General features: G+C 41.7%; 1 protein-coding gene across 1 annotated transcript; it reads left to right on the forward strand.

Moving 5' to 3' along the window:
- Positions 1 to 455: 455 nt before the first annotated feature.
- On the forward strand, positions 456 to 15,135 carry ipo7 (importin 7). The gene is made up of 25 exons (XM_085163041.1): positions 456 to 662; positions 2,899 to 2,980; positions 5,661 to 5,814; positions 5,923 to 6,081; positions 6,175 to 6,331; positions 6,450 to 6,539; positions 6,634 to 6,728; positions 7,130 to 7,214; positions 7,327 to 7,461; positions 7,697 to 7,796; positions 7,885 to 7,961; positions 8,090 to 8,206; positions 8,540 to 8,629; positions 8,744 to 8,909; positions 8,998 to 9,158; positions 9,715 to 9,843; positions 10,569 to 10,635; positions 10,753 to 10,878; positions 10,964 to 11,061; positions 11,203 to 11,298; positions 11,477 to 11,697; positions 12,712 to 12,920; positions 13,023 to 13,229; positions 13,319 to 13,435; positions 14,034 to 15,135. The coding sequence occupies exons 1-25, from the start codon at positions 579 to 581 to the stop codon at positions 14,129 to 14,131; spliced, it is 3,120 nt and encodes a 1,039-aa protein (XP_085019167.1). The 5' UTR covers positions 456 to 578; the 3' UTR covers positions 14,132 to 15,135.
- The last annotated feature ends 834 nt before the right edge of the window (positions 15,136 to 15,969 follow it).

Genomic DNA, 15,969 nt, shown 5'->3' on the forward strand with positions numbered 1-15,969 from the left:
AGTCTTGTAAACCTTTGCTTTCATTCTTGCTACTATCCTTTTGTCATGCATCACCCCTGACACTCTCACCATCCATTGCTTTTGATGTTTGGCCCCAGGTATTTGAACTCATTTAACTTCCCTCTCATTCACACGCATGCATTCTGTCATAGAAACTTTATTTCACACTATCAAATGAGAATGCAAATCATTCTAAGCTTTGCAACTGGGACTTTCACAATGAATAGCCTTAAATGACCTTTATTTATGTAAAGAAATCAAGAAATAAAAGGCGTTAAAACTAAAAAAAAAATTCAATCGTTTAATAAATGCAGCCAGTAGGTGGGTCAGCTTCCTCATTTTTTTGAATTTCAGTAGATGATATGATACCATGTAGCTGGAAACTACACCTCCCAGAGCTCCACGGGCGCTGCCGGAAGTTCGTCTTGCACAAATTTGGCGCTGATCTATCCGGGTACTTCATTCACTGCTTCCTTTCGCGCCGGGTAACCGGAGAGCCGTGCGTCCATGTGCGCAGTGACTGGGAATTGATAGAGCTGTGATATATTGAAATCCGAGCCGTAAACAGAGTTTTCGTGATGGATCCCGACGCTTTGGTCGAGGCCCTTAGGGGTACGATGGACCCCAATCTGCGGGAGGCCGCGGAGCGACAGCTGAACGAGGTAAAAGTTAAGATGAAGGCAGTTGTGGCGCGGTCTTGGTTGGGTCGGGCCTCGGCCGTTCACAACATCAAGATGGTGCGATCACGCAGGCTGGGCTGTACTGCCTTTAGTGTGGCAGTTCAGGCGTTCACATCCCCCTCGGCTAGCAGACTGTCTGATTGCCCAGACTTTAGTTGCTGTTTTTTTTGCGTGATAAACGCGATGTGATCAGTCCTTTTTGTGATTAGGTGATAACACGCTCGTGTGGCAGTAACCAGCGTCACTATTAGCCTCATCTTCAGCCAGCTGTGCCGCTAATGCTACAGAAGCTAACGGTTGTTGCCCTGCCGAAGCGATAAGTGTGAGCTGTGCTCGTATCGTTTCTGTACAATTTCGACTAAATTCAAGGCTGACACGGCGGAAGAACGATTCGAGCGGCTTGTTGGGTGACAAAAGAGGCTGGCCAAATGCAGGGCAAGTGGAAGGCAGGGTATTTAACAGCGGGATACTGGTGTCTAGCTAGGTGGCTAATATCAGCTAGCTAACTTCGCTACTTGTTGGATGAGCTGCTGTAGCTACGCTACATAGCAGCTGCTCACGTGTCACTGGCAGTCCCTGAACTGTTCACAGTATTTAACTACGCAATACAATTTACATAATCGGTTATTTTAGTACAGCTTGTCTTGGCTTCGCCCGTTATAGAATCGTGGGCTTCACATCTACTGCGTGAAATGTGTAATAAAATAGGTTTTCCGAGGTCCGTATGAGCTAAAGTTCAGAGTTAGCAACTATCCTGGTCGAGGCAGCATCCGCACTGTGTGACTAAAAATGTCTGGTCACACAAACAATTAGTTTTATTTCTGATATACGGAAATTAATCTGTATAAAACAACTGGATACATTTTTAAGGTCATTTAATTCGTGAGTTACTTTTCTGAGAGCGTATTTGGTTTGTTAATGGGGATTAAATGCGGGACAGAGTCCTGCCATCCTGTAAAATTAAACCACCATCCCTGGCACTTCGTAGCAAACTGATTTGCTGGACTGCTTTAGGTGTTTGTAATAAAAGTTATTGCTGCAAAGCGTCTTAATTTCATGTGCCATTGAGGACCTAACTGGTGCCGTATAGTGATGGAGTTGGACACATTTCCAACTCAATAAGCATAACATGGAATAATCATTTTTTTTGTTGTTTGGAAGTGCACTAGCTTGCATGGGCGTACCGAATGAAATGGTTGAGTTTGTTTATTATTCAGGCGCTAATGTCTCAGTTATGTATTATTGGCAATGCTTGGGGCTAAGGTTTTGCTTTACACCCACGTAAGCGTTGTTAGTGTTGCTTCCCTTGAATGGCAGAGCTCGGAGTATTTTCACAAAGCTGGCTGGACCTCTTGGAGTTTTTTTTTTTTTTTTTTTTTCTTCAATAGAAGTCATGTCTTCTGGAGGAGGATGGAGTAAATCTGTGGTTTCTAAATGTGGTTCTTTGCTTAGTCATAAACTCTCACTGCTTTTCATGGAGAATTGTCAGTTGAACAGTGAATGAAGCTTAAGATAAATCAAATTCAGTGACCCTTGAGCTGCAGGGCATTAATGTATTTATCAGAGACTGATCATGCTTTTCTTGGCTGTACAAGTTAGCAGGTACCACTCTGGTGTCGCTTCTGTTCTGGTGATGATTATTTTAGTACTTCATCATGTTTTAGGTTGGGAAAAATGTCTTGTCTGATGCTGTAAAACTGACTCTGGCTGTGGGATATTTTTCCTCCCCCTTTAGTAAATTATTTTTTAAAAATCCTTCAAAGATCATAATATTGCAGATTTGTAACAATAAGTCATGTACTTCTGTTTCCAGTTACTCAGCAACAGTGATGTATGATTATCTGAGTACATAGTGTGTGTGCTCAAACTGCAGGTTAGACTTGGACCAATTCAAGTATACTTAAATGCCAGCTCAAAAAGATTAATTAAAACTAACTTGAAGTCCAGCACACATGAAACAATACTAAAAGAGAGATGATGGGGCATTGGTTAAACAGGCTACCCATATGCTGAAGGGCTACTGTGGGAGGGTTTGATTCTAACCCAGGCCATTTCCTCTGTGTCCCTCTGCCTGCTCTATGTCTCTCCTTTCCTGTCAGCTCTATCTTGTCTAAAATAATAATAATGAAGGCAAATAATGACTCTTTAAACAAAGAGAGGGGAGATGTTTTGTCTTTATAACCAGCTTACATATTTTTTTTTTTTCCAATGCCTACAGGGTCACGCCCGGGTAAATTTTGTGTCCACGCTGCTTCGCGTCACCATGACTGATCAGCTGGATTTGCCTGTCAGGCAAGCAGGTGAGTCAGAACTTTCTCAGCAAACAAATAATTATACAGTCGTAGGATTTAAAAAAAACAAAAAACAAAAACCAACAACAACAACAACAAAAACAGCCAAACGTTTTTGCATTTGTTAATAATTATTATTAATCGTAGTTCTTTTCTTTGAAAGAAAAGTGACTCATCATCGGGTTTAATGTTCTGTTCATACGTGTAGTGTATTTTCTGAGTCAAACTAGTTTGTGACTTGAAACCAAATCCACAAATAAAAGACGTGATTACATTTATTTATTTTAAGCATCTGTAAAAATGTTCTCACTTCAATTTCTGTTTATTTCAGTCCTTGAGCGAGTGCTCAAGGACTTGGTCAGGAAAATTAATTTAATGTTTTGGTTTGGTTTATTTTAAGCTGTTATTGCAATCCATCAATGTATACCTTAGTGCAGCGGTCCCCAACCTTTTTTGCGCCACGGACCGGTTTATGCCCGACAATATTTTCACGGACTGGCCTTTAAGGTGTCGCGGATAAATACAACAAAATAAAACTAGTACCGGTACCGAAAAAAAAAGATTTATTCATAACAAACGTGAAAAGACCCAGGAAAACAGAGTAAACGATAACAAAATAACGCTGAAAACTGATAAAAACCCTGAAAACTATACATTTCACACCTGAGCCTCAACTCTCGCGGCCCGGTACCAAACGAGTCACGTACCGGTCCGAGGCCCGGGGGTTGGGGACCGCTGCCTTAGTGTACACTGAATCCACCTTGCTACTGTTTGACTTTTTTACTGCTTTTATCCTACACTTTACTCTAAATTTGTCAGACTCCATTAAATAAGATAACACATCTATTACCTGCGATTCCCAAGTTAAAGAGGTCGATTATATAATTTTTTTTTTTTTTTTTTTTTTTTTAAAGGTAGAGTTATTAAGTGATGATCTGTGATTCACACTTGTTTTTGTGAGGCTAAAGTACCACGCTGAAGTGCAGTGCACACGTGGAGTTGGTTAAATATAGCTTCAGTCAAATGCTGCTCTCTGAACATAGAGCTTTCCCTCCACTGACACCTTCCTCAAAGTTAAAATCTGGGCCAGAGTTGTTACAGAAAGTGCACACATGGCATCTTAATTATTGTGCACACACCTCCCAAGAATAAATGGCTCTTCCAGCAAATTAAGCTGCTATAGATCTGTGCTCAGGTATTATAAATTACTTTTTTAGCCATAAGGGGAAAAAAAATGTCAGACATTATTTTGCGGTCCAGACTGTACAGAAGCTTTGGACTAATATCAAAAGTAACGCTGATTACAAACTAACGTCTTGATTTATTGTTCTGGCATGTAGTCACTTTGGTTGGCCAGATTATTATTTGCAGCCTGTCTGGTTTGATGCTGGTAGGCTGTCCAACACAACAAAAATGCTTTTTAAATTTTTGAAATATGAGTGGCACTGCTTTAGTGGTGATTGACAGTTATTAGATAATTATTTTTCCATTAATAGATTGATCAGATGCATTGATGGCAGCCAGCTGTCTCTGGGCATCGTGTTTGAATGTAGATTTGAGTTGTATTTGAATACGTGTTGACAGGATGTGCAGCGTGAGTTGTGTTTCAAGATTTGTTACCAAGTAAATACAGAGGGTGAAAGTATATTGTGTAAACACATTTTCCTCGTGGTCATAAATTAAATTTATGACACATTCCTTGGGACTTTGTTGTGCAGTGTAGTCATCGGTGAAAGGGGGCGGAGGGCTGTGCTCCATCAGCATTGATGGGGTGGATTATGATTGACTCGCAGTTGCTGTAGGCATTCTTGTTTACCTCCGCTCTCTCAGATGCCTTTCCTTGTGAGCCACAAACCTCATAGTGAGGCCCCCACACTGTAGATGTGAACCCAGCTGACACCCTGGTGCTACATTCAAAATTGACCTCTAGAGGGAATTTATTTCTGCAGCATAGGCTTTATTTGGTGCTCAATTCACATTGCTGTGATGTACCATAATGATGATGGGTGCGAGTTTAGGGGTTGCATGAAGTTGGTGGCTTTTTTTTTTTTGATATCCCATCATGAAGAGAAGTATGATTTTAAAATCTTGCTTTCCATGTTATTTTTCCTTCTGGTATTTGAGACTGCTCTTCTTTGGTAAAATCTGTCTGTGCCTTGAAGTCTTAGTTTGTGTATTTGTCCATTTTATACCTATATATCTGCTATCTTATTTTAAGATAGCAGATATATAGCCTTTCCCCTTTTCTGGGGATCATATACCCATGTGTCCTTTTCATAAGTTCATATATTGTTCCCCAGAATAAGTCTCTGGAGTGTCTCTCAAACGTTATGGTAGAATCATGTTTTCAGTTTAAGAGTTTTTGCTTTCATTGAAGTTAAAGCTATCAGCTATTGTCTTTTTATAAACCTGTCACACCTCTTTCCTATACACTGAAGTGCTGTCAACACTCCTTAAAAGTCCAGTTTCACTACATCTCAAAGATAACCGAAAGAGCCTCAGGGAGCAAAACTTGAAACAGAGTTCCTTTAAGTCTCTTCTTCATTCTCCACGTGGTTTCCGTGCATTCATTTGGAAGCTGCCTAACTATTTGTGCTAAAATGTAATCTTTTTGTGATGTTGATCACTGTTTGTGTGTGTTGCATTTCTGGGCTGTGCTCTGTAACCTCTGTGTTCCCCGTCTGTCCAGGTGTGATTTACCTTAAGAACATGATAACCCAGCACTGGAGCGATGGAGACGGTTCAGGCACAGAGACGCCTGTTAATAACATCCCCGAGGAGGACAGGCAGTTCATTCGAGACAACATAGTGGAGGCCATCATCCACTCCCCCGAGCGCATCAGGTAACCACAAACCCCACTGGATGAGTAGAGCGAGAGGAGGAGCTGAGGAGAGTTTGTCACTCTTGCATTCAGTTACCCAACCTGAAAGTTGTCTGTTGAACTTTTCAGGGTCCAGCTGACAACATGTATTCACCACATGATCAAGCATGACTACCCCGGCAAGTGGACGGCCATCGTGGACAAGATTGGCTTCTACCTGCAGTCAGACAACAGTGCAGGGTGGCTGGGCATCTTGCTTTGCCTTTACCAGCTTGTCAAAAACTACGAGTAAGTCAGAGTTTTCAGTGTTGACCTTTACATGGTCTTATACCACACGCCCTGGGTCTAACATTGAGCTTGTGGACCTTGTGTATGAAACAGGTACAAGAAACCAGAAGAGCGTCAACCACTGGTGGCCGCCATGCACATCTTCATGCCCATGCTGAAAGAACGCTTCATCCAGCTGCTCCCTGACCACTCTACTGACTCTGTCCTCATACAGAAACAGATCTTTAAAATCCTCTATGCCCTCTTCCAGGTATTCTTTGGTTTGTTCAGTAAAATCATTGTTTATTTTTAATTCTCCTTCTTTGACACACATCTTAATATCTGGTGACACTGGAGTAAATAACTGGCTTCCTTGTCTCCTTCCACAGTACAACCTTCCTCTGGAGCTCATCAACAGACAGAACCTGACAGAGTGGATGGAAATCCTGAAGACGGTAGTAGACAGAGATGTGCCTCCGGTAAGTAGGGAAAAAGATTTCCAGTTTCCACAAGGTGTTCACATTTACCTGCTCCGCATGCTGACTGCGATACTGGTTCCTGTCTGTGCTGCAGGAGACGATGCAGATCGATGAAGATGAGCGGCCTGAGCTTCCATGGTGGAAGTGTAAGAAGTGGGCCCTCCACATCTTGGCTCGGCTCTTTGAGAGGTAAAAATCCAATAATTGTTCCCTTAACTTGTTCAGCAAATCATAGGAGCAAGTTTAACACACAGACTGCATGTTTAAAAAAAAAATGTAAATAAAATAGACGCACCCACTGGGTTTGGACTCAGCATTTTTGAAGCGACATTGATGATCTATACTTGGATTAGTATAAGTTAATCCTACTAGACAGCAGTCACCAGAGCTGCTTGTGTTGCTACATCAATCTTCCTCACCCTTCACTTTAAGCGTTACAGTGTCCCAAAAAAAATTCTCACCTCCAGTTATTATGAGGAAAGAAACTAACCAGTTTTTTGTACCAGGCTGTAAATGTGCTATTTAATGGTGTTTTAATGCTTCAGCCCTAAAGATTGCCACTCGGTTTAACATTCATACTCTGTTTGCAGGTATGGAAGCCCAGGAAACACAACCAAAGAGTACGCAGAGTTTGCTGAACTTTTCCTAAAGGAATATGCAGTCGGTGCACAGCAGGTAAGAACTTTGGAAGATGAAAGAGCAGCAGCATCTCACCTTTTAAATTGAACTTTGTTTTTGGAGTGAAACCCACAAATGTAAGGAGTTTCTTTGCACACTTTGCCTCTAGGTGCTGCTGAAAGTGTTATACCAATACAAGGAAAAGCAATATGTGGCTCCCAGAGTACTCCAACAGACGCTCAACTATATCAACCAGGGCATAGCGCACGCTCTGACGTGGAAGAACCTCAAACAACACATCCAGGTAAAAATTCAAAATGCTTAAATGTGCTAGATATTTCACAATTATGTATAAGACTGTTAGTGGTTTCTGAAACACCTTGAAAAAGAGCAGTGAATGAACCTTGATAACTGCAGTTTAAAGTGCATCTTTCCATTTGTAATGATTGCCATGAGAACTTTGATGTACCGTTTCTGTCCAAGAACAAACCTGACATCTGTGTTGATGCTCGCTGACCATTGTGACTTTGATCTTTCAGGGCATCATTCAGGACGTGGTTTTCCCCCTCATGTGTTACACAGATAGCGATGAGGAGCTCTGGCAGGAGGATCCATACGAGTACATCCGCATGAAATTTGGTAAGCTCAGACGGTCAATGCCTGAAATCCAAAAGAGTCCGTGCATGAGTGATGACTAACAATTACTCCAATCTGTGCTGTCTGTCAGATGTATTCGAGGATTTTATCTCTCCAACAACCGCAGCCCAGACGCTTCTCTTCACTGCCTGCAACAAGAGGAAAGAGGTGAGGCCATTTTTGTTAATTGTATTAAAAATTTGTACCCTTTTAAGAGGGGGGGGAAAAAAGAACTATCTCTATAATCTGTATTTGAGGTCCAAAAAATAATAAAACGTTCTTCTTACTCTGTTTAGGTGCTGCAAAAGACTATGGGCTTCTGTTACCAGATTCTCACAGACCCCACCTCTGACCCCAGGAAAAAGGACGGCGCCCTTCACATGATAGGCTCTCTGGCTGAAATCCTGCTCAAGGTAAACGTCTCTCCTCTGGCCCGTTTTCTCCACTTATCTGGTAAATCCTGTTTTCTAGGCACAAACTAAAAGACATTTAGTTCCACTTTCACTCATGTTTTCAGTTGCAGATATTGCACTGATGGTGAAAACTGCTCTTTACTCGGTTGTGCTTTATTACAGTCCATTTTAATACTTTCCTAGCTGTGGGCAAAATATCAGTGCTGAAGCTGTGTAATTGTCAATCATCTGAATTCAGCCTGAGCATCCTCTTTCTTCAAACCACTGCAAGTGTAAACTGTTTTGATTGCCTCGTGAAACGTACTTTTTTTTCTTCTTCCTCATTTTATGCAGAAAAAGATATACAAAGACCAGATGGAGTTCATGCTGCAGAATCACGTCTTCCCCCTGTTCCGCAGTGAACTGGGATACATGAGAGCCAGAGTAAGTGATCACATAATCCACATAATCACCAGTCGTCAGACTTGTGTGATAATAGCACGGAATAACTTTATGTAGGATGTGTTTAATCAGTGGCCCTGCCACCTTTTCCCATAGGCTTGCTGGGTGCTGCATTACTTCTGCGAGGTGAAGTTCAAAAATGACCAGAATCTGCAAACGGCCCTCGAGCTGACCCGCAACTGTCTAATCAATGACAATGAGATGCCAGTTAAGGTGGAGGCCGCTATCGCCCTACAGGTTCTCATTAGCAATCAGGAGAAGGGTAAGATAATCTATTCATGGAGCCTGTGATACTAAAACACTAAAGTTCAATTCCCATCTAACAATTTTTTTCCTTGTGTCGTTTTTAGCCAAAGAATACATCACCCCCTTCATTCGGCCAGTGATGCAGGCACTCCTGCACATCGTCAGAGAGACGGAGAATGACGACCTCACTAATGTCATACAGAAGATGATCTGTGAATACAGTGAGGAGGTCACTCCAATTGCAGTGGAGATGACACAGCATTTGGTAAGTGCAGACATGATGGAGGCTACATTGTCATGGCATAATCTCACAAAGATGCCACATAAAACTGCTCCTATAGCGCAATAAATGAGGAGAGCTGTCATCCCATAAGGAAAAAAATGTTGTATTAATTTTTTTTTTTAAAGAATTTGAAGATTAATTGCAAGTTTCTCATGACAGATAAAGTACCAGTGGCCTGATTTTTAATAAATATATAATATCCCTGGGAAAGGAAGAATCAAGAATCAGTATCGCGGTTAAGTGTCTTGTCATGTTTCTGACTTTTCTTCCCTTTAGCTTCTTTATTTTGCAGTCACTTTGCAATGTTTGCAAAGTGACTGCGGTTCCTCTTTGCTGCTTTTAACAGAAAGCTACAACAAAATCTTTTATTTTTTTCCCCTCTTTCCTGTTTTTGTTGCTTTTCCCTTTTCAGAAGTGATTAATATGAAGGCTCGAATCTCCTGCCTGATGATTCATGTGTTGCTATGAGGTTCACTAGAAAGTACTCTGCTCATCATAGACACAGTCGTAATGCTCTTTCCTGTTTGCTCTCTGGCAGGCCATGACGTTCAACCAGGTGATTCAGACGGGCCCTGACGAGGAGGGAGGGGATGACAAGGCTGTGACCGCCATGGGCATCCTCAACACCATCGACACACTGCTGAGTGTGGTGGAGGACCACAAAGAGGTTAGCATCATAGCCACCATAGCCGCTGCCCACATGTACACCCCTCCCGGCTGATCGCTCATCTCGGTGCCACTTCCTCTGTGGAAGCGGCTCTGGGTCTGCTGCTACAGCGTTCCTGCCAACACACTCGAGCCACCCACCAACTCCTGGGAACACGCTCTGTTCTCACCATGTTCAAAATGACTCAGAGGCTGAGGCAAACGCTAGAAATAGAGCCGGGGCACGCTGCCACCATGTCTGCTGAAACGCAGGACTACTGCTGCTCAGTCAATAAGCACTCTGGGTTTTTTAAATTGCGTAATGGTTCTGTAATTCAGGATTGTCAACATGCATTGCTTTGCTGCACCAAAGTGGTATTATTTTATTTGACCTGTGGATTTGGAAAATGGAAATGTAACCAATTCAATGGTTGTAGGTGCATTAGAGGACCTAACAGCACAGATGGTATTGTGTTGTCCCAGGTTACAGTTAGTACAGTTGGGGAGTCATAGTCCAAAGGTTCCAAGTGGATCTGGAAATTTGTGTTCTCAATTCAAATTTCCACATATAACAAGGTTTGGATCCGAAAGACTGTTGTTTTCTATTAAATCATTTTACTTACTACTCGTGCTAAATTAAGAGGCTTATGTGACGCAAAAGCAATATAGTTTTGATCTCAACAGCTGCATCTTCTTTAGTGAACCTGAAAGTGAATTCTGAATTTTCTTTGTTTTGTGCTATTTCAGATCACCCAGCAGCTCGAGGGCATCTGCCTGCAGGTCATCGGCACTGTGCTGCAGCAGCATGTACTGGGTAAGTGAGACCGGTTCTTCCTGTGTTTCCACATTCTTCCCGCATGCTGGTCTTAAACTCTTTGTGGTAAACAGATCGCGTTTACCTCCAGTGATGCACTTTTGATTTTCCCCTCAGAATTCTATGAGGAGATCCTGTCCTTGGCCCACAGCCTCACCTGCCAGCAGGTGTCACCGCAGATGTGGCAGCTCCTTCCACTTGTGTATGAAGTCTTCCAGCAGGATGGCTTTGACTATTTCACAGGTACTTTGATTTTCCAACGAGTTTTTCACACCCTGTGTAATTTTGTCTGTCTGTTCAGCTGAGTGAATAACTGTCTTTCTTTCAGATATGATGCCTCTCCTTCACAACTATGTCACAGTTGATACGGACACCCTCCTCTCTGACACTAAATACCTGGAGATAATCTATAGCATGTGTAAGAAGGTAAGGTGCTGCAGTTGATTATACATAATGTGAGATGGGCTGGGTTTTTTTTTTTTTTTTTTTTTTTTTTTTTTTTAAATTCTGGCTAAAGTAGTTGCTGAGCACGATTTTGGTGTTAAACCATCCTGTGTGTTCACACAGATCCTGACGGGCGATCCAGGTGAGGACCCAGAGTGCCACGCAGCCAAGCTCCTAGAAGTGATCATTCTGCAGTGCAAAGGCCGTGGCATTGATCAGGTCAGTGTCAAATAAAGATTGCATCTACGCGTCAGAACAATGAGCTGTTACATTAAAAAGAGCATCACCACTTGGCTGTGAAATAAAATGTAAAAGTAGATTTTGTTGTACAGTTCCTGCTTGGGATTTTTTTTGTATTTTTATTTATTTATTTTTAAACTTCATCCTGCCCTTGAAGGTTGTGCCTTTGTTTGTGACGACTGCATTGGAGCGTTTGACGCGGGAGGTGAAGACCAGCGAGCTGAGGACTATGTGCCTCCAGGTGGCCATTGCTGCACTGTACTACAGCCCTCCTCTGCTCCTCAACACTCTGGAGAATCTCCGCTTTCCCAACAACACAGAACCAATCACAAACCACTTCATAAGCCAGTGGCTGAAAGACGTTGACTGCTTCCTGGGGTAAGACTGATGTTTTTAATACTGCGAATCGCAGCTTAGGTGTGCGCCAGTTAGCAATTGAAGATGCACAAAACACATTTGCTTTTATTTCCCCAACTGACATTGAATAGTAATCATTGTTAATCAGCACGAATGACTACTCGTAAATTTAAAACAGGCTGTTAGGGCCATTTCTAACAAAGCCCTGCACTTTTGTTTTCTTATAGCTACATATGTTTATTAGTTTTTATTATCCATTTAGCTTGTCACTGATCTTGTAAAAGAACTTTTTAATAGTATAGGTACTTTGGATTAATAAGCTGTGTTTCTCACTGTGAAGAAGAGACTGGGAATGAATCACGATGTTGTCTACAAGCAGCATCAGGCTCTGTCTATGACGCTGTTCGCTGATTTTTATGGCTGCGTTAGTTCTTGTTTTGCTGCATATTCCCCCCCCTCATACTGAGTTGAGATTACATTAATGGAGCTGGGTACTGAAACTGCAATAAAAGCCTCCCAACAAGGGAAGGGAGAGAGCTTTTCATTTGCTTGTGGAGAATTTCAAAACGTTGACAAACAAAGAACTGTTGTTCCAGACTCCTGAACCTTTGGGTATAGCTTTGTTCCTGTGGTTCACTGATGCTGGTGCTCAGTAAGTGTAGAACAACATGGCAGTTAATGTAGCGCCCTGCTGTCACATCTGACCGATGGCTCTTGAAATGTCGGGTCAGTGCAGCTGCTGCGTGACTGGAGGGATATGCAGATGAGACACTGAGGGGGAAAAAAGAGGGAAAGTCACCTTTTAGGAAAAATATTTGTCTTTTCCAGAATTAACTGACTATTTTTATTTTAGTTGATTTAAAGGTTACCTTGAAATCACTATTAACAGTCTGTCTGCTGGCAGTGAAAATATTAGAGTATAAAATTAAAGTGACTGGCCCAAGCATCTTATCTCAGTATATCTTGTGTTGACTGTTCATCCTTGTTGAATCTCAGAAGATTCGGCGCCTTTTAATGCTTTTACTCCTCTCTCAGCCTCCATGACAGGAAGATGTGCATTCTGGGACTATGTGCTCTCATGGACCTCGAGCACAGGCCTCAGGCCATCAACCAGGTGGCCAGCCAGCTTCTTCCAGCAGCCATCTTGCTTTTCAGTGGCCTCAAGAGGGCGTACGCTTGTCGAGCAGAGCATGAGAACGAGGAAGACGATGACGAGGAGGATGGGGAAGAAGAGGATGATAATGGTAAGATGAAGATTTTTATTTATTTTTTAAAATGTGTCTAAGCGTTCAGCGTTAATCAGGGAGGTAATGTCCAAATGTGTCATCTTACGTCTGTAATTATAGCGGAGCTGGGCAGCGACGAGGATGACATTGACGAAGAGGGCCAAGAATACTTGGAGATGCTAGCAAAGCATGCAGGCGAGGACGGAGACGACGAGGACTGGGAGGAGGACGACGCAGAGGAGACGGCACTCGAGGGCTACACTACAGCCGTAGATGACGAAGATAACTTGGTGGACGAATATCAGATCTTCAAAGTCATTCTACAGAGTAAGACCACAAGCTGCCGATGGCCTAAAAACAAACCACTATATGCATATGTATTTTTCACTAATTGATGTCACCTCAATGTGGTGCAGATCTCCAGACCCGTGACCCAGCATGGTACCAGGCGCTAACACAATCCCTCGATGAGGAACAGGGCAAACAGCTTCAGGACATCGCCACACTTGCAGATCAGAGACGGGCAGCACATGGTGAGGCCCGGCTAAGACTACCCATGTTTGCCAATTTAAATCTTGCGGTGCTCTAAAGTCTGAAAATAAAGTGCTTTTGTATGTGCTGCTTTTTCTTTTTCATTGTTGTTGATGCAGTTGTACCTGTAATAAAAACTACTTTAGCATTCACTGCCTCCATCTAATTGCATTTCAGACTGACATACTGAAAAAAGCCATTATTGGCTCAGAAATGCATGGCATAAAAAAAATCTGACGCTCACCACACGAAAGAAAACATGCCTAAAATCCCTCTTCAGTAATAAATGGCATCTTCCTCACCATTGCAGCTTCTGATAATGGACCACAGTGATGGCCAAGCAGTTTGTTCCAGACTTTCTTTGGTTAGACCATCTTTTCCTTCTTCATGGGGGCCTAATAGGAATGCATAAACAAATAAATATTAAAGGCTGCCCAGTGGGAATAAATAAAGGTACCTGTAAAAAGGTACCATGGTAAAAAGATAAAGATTTTACTTGGTTGTTTTGGGTGAGCTGCATAGCTGGACAGCAGTAAATCTTGAGCAAACAACTGTTTTCTGCTGTTTTATTAAAAAAATATATTGCCCATCTTATTACAGAATCCAAGATGATCGAGAAACACGGCGGATACAAGTTCACAGCGCCAGTGGTGCCATCTACTTTCAACTTTGGAGGCACTGCTCCAGGAATGAATTGAGTCATCTGTTCTACTTTTTATTACTCCGTGACTGATTGTAGTGAAGTGAAAAAAGGAAAAAAAAAAAAAAAGCTTGTGTTGTTCCCTTAAGTAGTGGTTCCAGAACTGGTTCTTCTCAGTCATTCTTCAATCTGTCAAATGGGGGAAATTGCACCAAAATGCAACCAGTGGCTGGGGGGAAAAAACAAACCAAGAACTTGAGCACGATGCAGGAGATGATGATGATGATGATGATGAAGAAGCTCTGAACAGCGCTGTCTTCTGGAGCCCAGCGTGGAGGGGGGATACCATGACAGCAACTCTTTTTGGCTTTGTTTTTTTGTTTTTTTCTCACTTACACAAAATTTGGGGGATTAACCGTTAGAATTGATAATGGGACTAAATATTTCATTATCACTGTCATGGCCATTTGGCCTAATAAGATTATACCTCTGGTAGTGGTGAAATCAACGTTATCTTCAGCATAAACAAAACTCATGTTTATGTACATACAAGCCAAGGTTATTGTTTATTTTTCAAGTAGCCTTGAAAAAAAGCAACCAGAGGCATTTGTAAGGTATCAACAGCTGTATTCATATGTAGCATATTGGATAATTCATAGCACTATGTGATGCCTGATCTCTGTAAATTAATAATACTAGCACTTTCATATTGTTCAGGTCTCCTAGCCCTCTGTATCAGACTGCAAATTTTTTTTAAATTGAAAACTATTTAAAATGAAAACAGCTGTAACTTTGTTACTTTGCAAGTGATTTCTGTAATGGCAGGTTGTAATAATCTGGTTACAGAGGGGATCAGTGGGCGACTTCAGGAAAAGAGAATGCTCTTGGTGTTCACTATTGGCTGCAGGACGAGTGTTTGTGAGCACTGACAGTGCAGTTGGATACATCTTTGAAGCATGTACAATTGGACTTATCGTGAAGGTCTCAAGCTTTTGGTTGGTGTATGGATGAACCATCTATATATACAACAACATATTAAAAAAAACAAAAAAGATAAGGGAATTCATGATGACGAGTGTCTCCTTATCAAGGTTCGTGTCTTTACCTGCTTTAGAAATGTGTTTCATGACGAATGAGTAAATAACGTTAAACTTTTTTCCTTGGATGACTACCCCTCAAAAAGCAGCGCTCTCAGGTGATCACAGATCAGAGCTCATTCTTTTTTTTTTTAATTAAGTATGTGCACGATGCTCTGGTAACCACTCAAACAAGGTTATCCTAGGTAACTCAAATTTGAAAAAACCCCATTTTACTTAACTAAAGCAAAAATAAAAACTATACTTTGGGGGGGGGGGGGAATGAACTGAAATGGTTTTGTGACCTTGCAAAAATATAATAAAAATGTGAAAGCCAATATTCTTAGCTTTAGTAATTGTTAACTTGGTAAAAATGTTACTTGAGCTTGCCTGATGAGGCATTGGCAGAGGTCTTTATTGAGATTCTGGATGTCTACAGGATTGTGAATTAGCTTCCTTTAAGAAGTTTTGTGTTTTTATTGTAACACCTGATTTTCCTAAATCTTACCTTCAGTAAAATGAAGCAAATCAGAAAGTGGGTTATTTGATAAGGTTTGTCAGATACAGTCCAACAGCACCAACTTGGACCAGAGGTGGTGTATTAAGTACAATTACTTGAGTAAATGTTTATTCATTTCTGCTTTTCTCCACTAAATCCTGGAGGGCAGCATTGTACTCCAGTAACTGTTTCGAGCGCTTAGGTTGTTAGCTTAAGCTACCCAAAAGTCAAAGTCAACTTTATTGTCAGTTTTGTAATACTGGAGGGCGTGCAACTAGAATAACTCAAAAATGAGATCCAGATAAATATGAGGTGTAAATA

This window comes from Neolamprologus multifasciatus, chromosome 1 (assembly GCF_963576455.1).
Source record: "Neolamprologus multifasciatus chromosome 1, fNeoMul1.2, whole genome shotgun sequence".
Classification (NCBI taxonomy): domain Eukaryota; kingdom Metazoa; phylum Chordata; class Actinopteri; order Cichliformes; family Cichlidae; genus Neolamprologus; species Neolamprologus multifasciatus.

Bases quoted from the DNA above. Each gene is read 5' to 3' on its own strand.
- ipo7 (XM_085163041.1), top strand. From the start codon at position 579: ATGGATCCCGACGCTTTGGTCGAGGCCCTTAGGGGTACGATGGACCCC. The intron at 7,215-7,326 runs GTAAGAACTTTG...CTTTGCCTCTAG, and splicing joins ATGCAGTCGGTGCACAGCAG to GTGCTGCTGAAAGTGTTATA. The intron at 11,698-12,711 runs GTAAGACTGATG...CTCCTCTCTCAG, and splicing joins GACGTTGACTGCTTCCTGGG to CCTCCATGACAGGAAGATGT.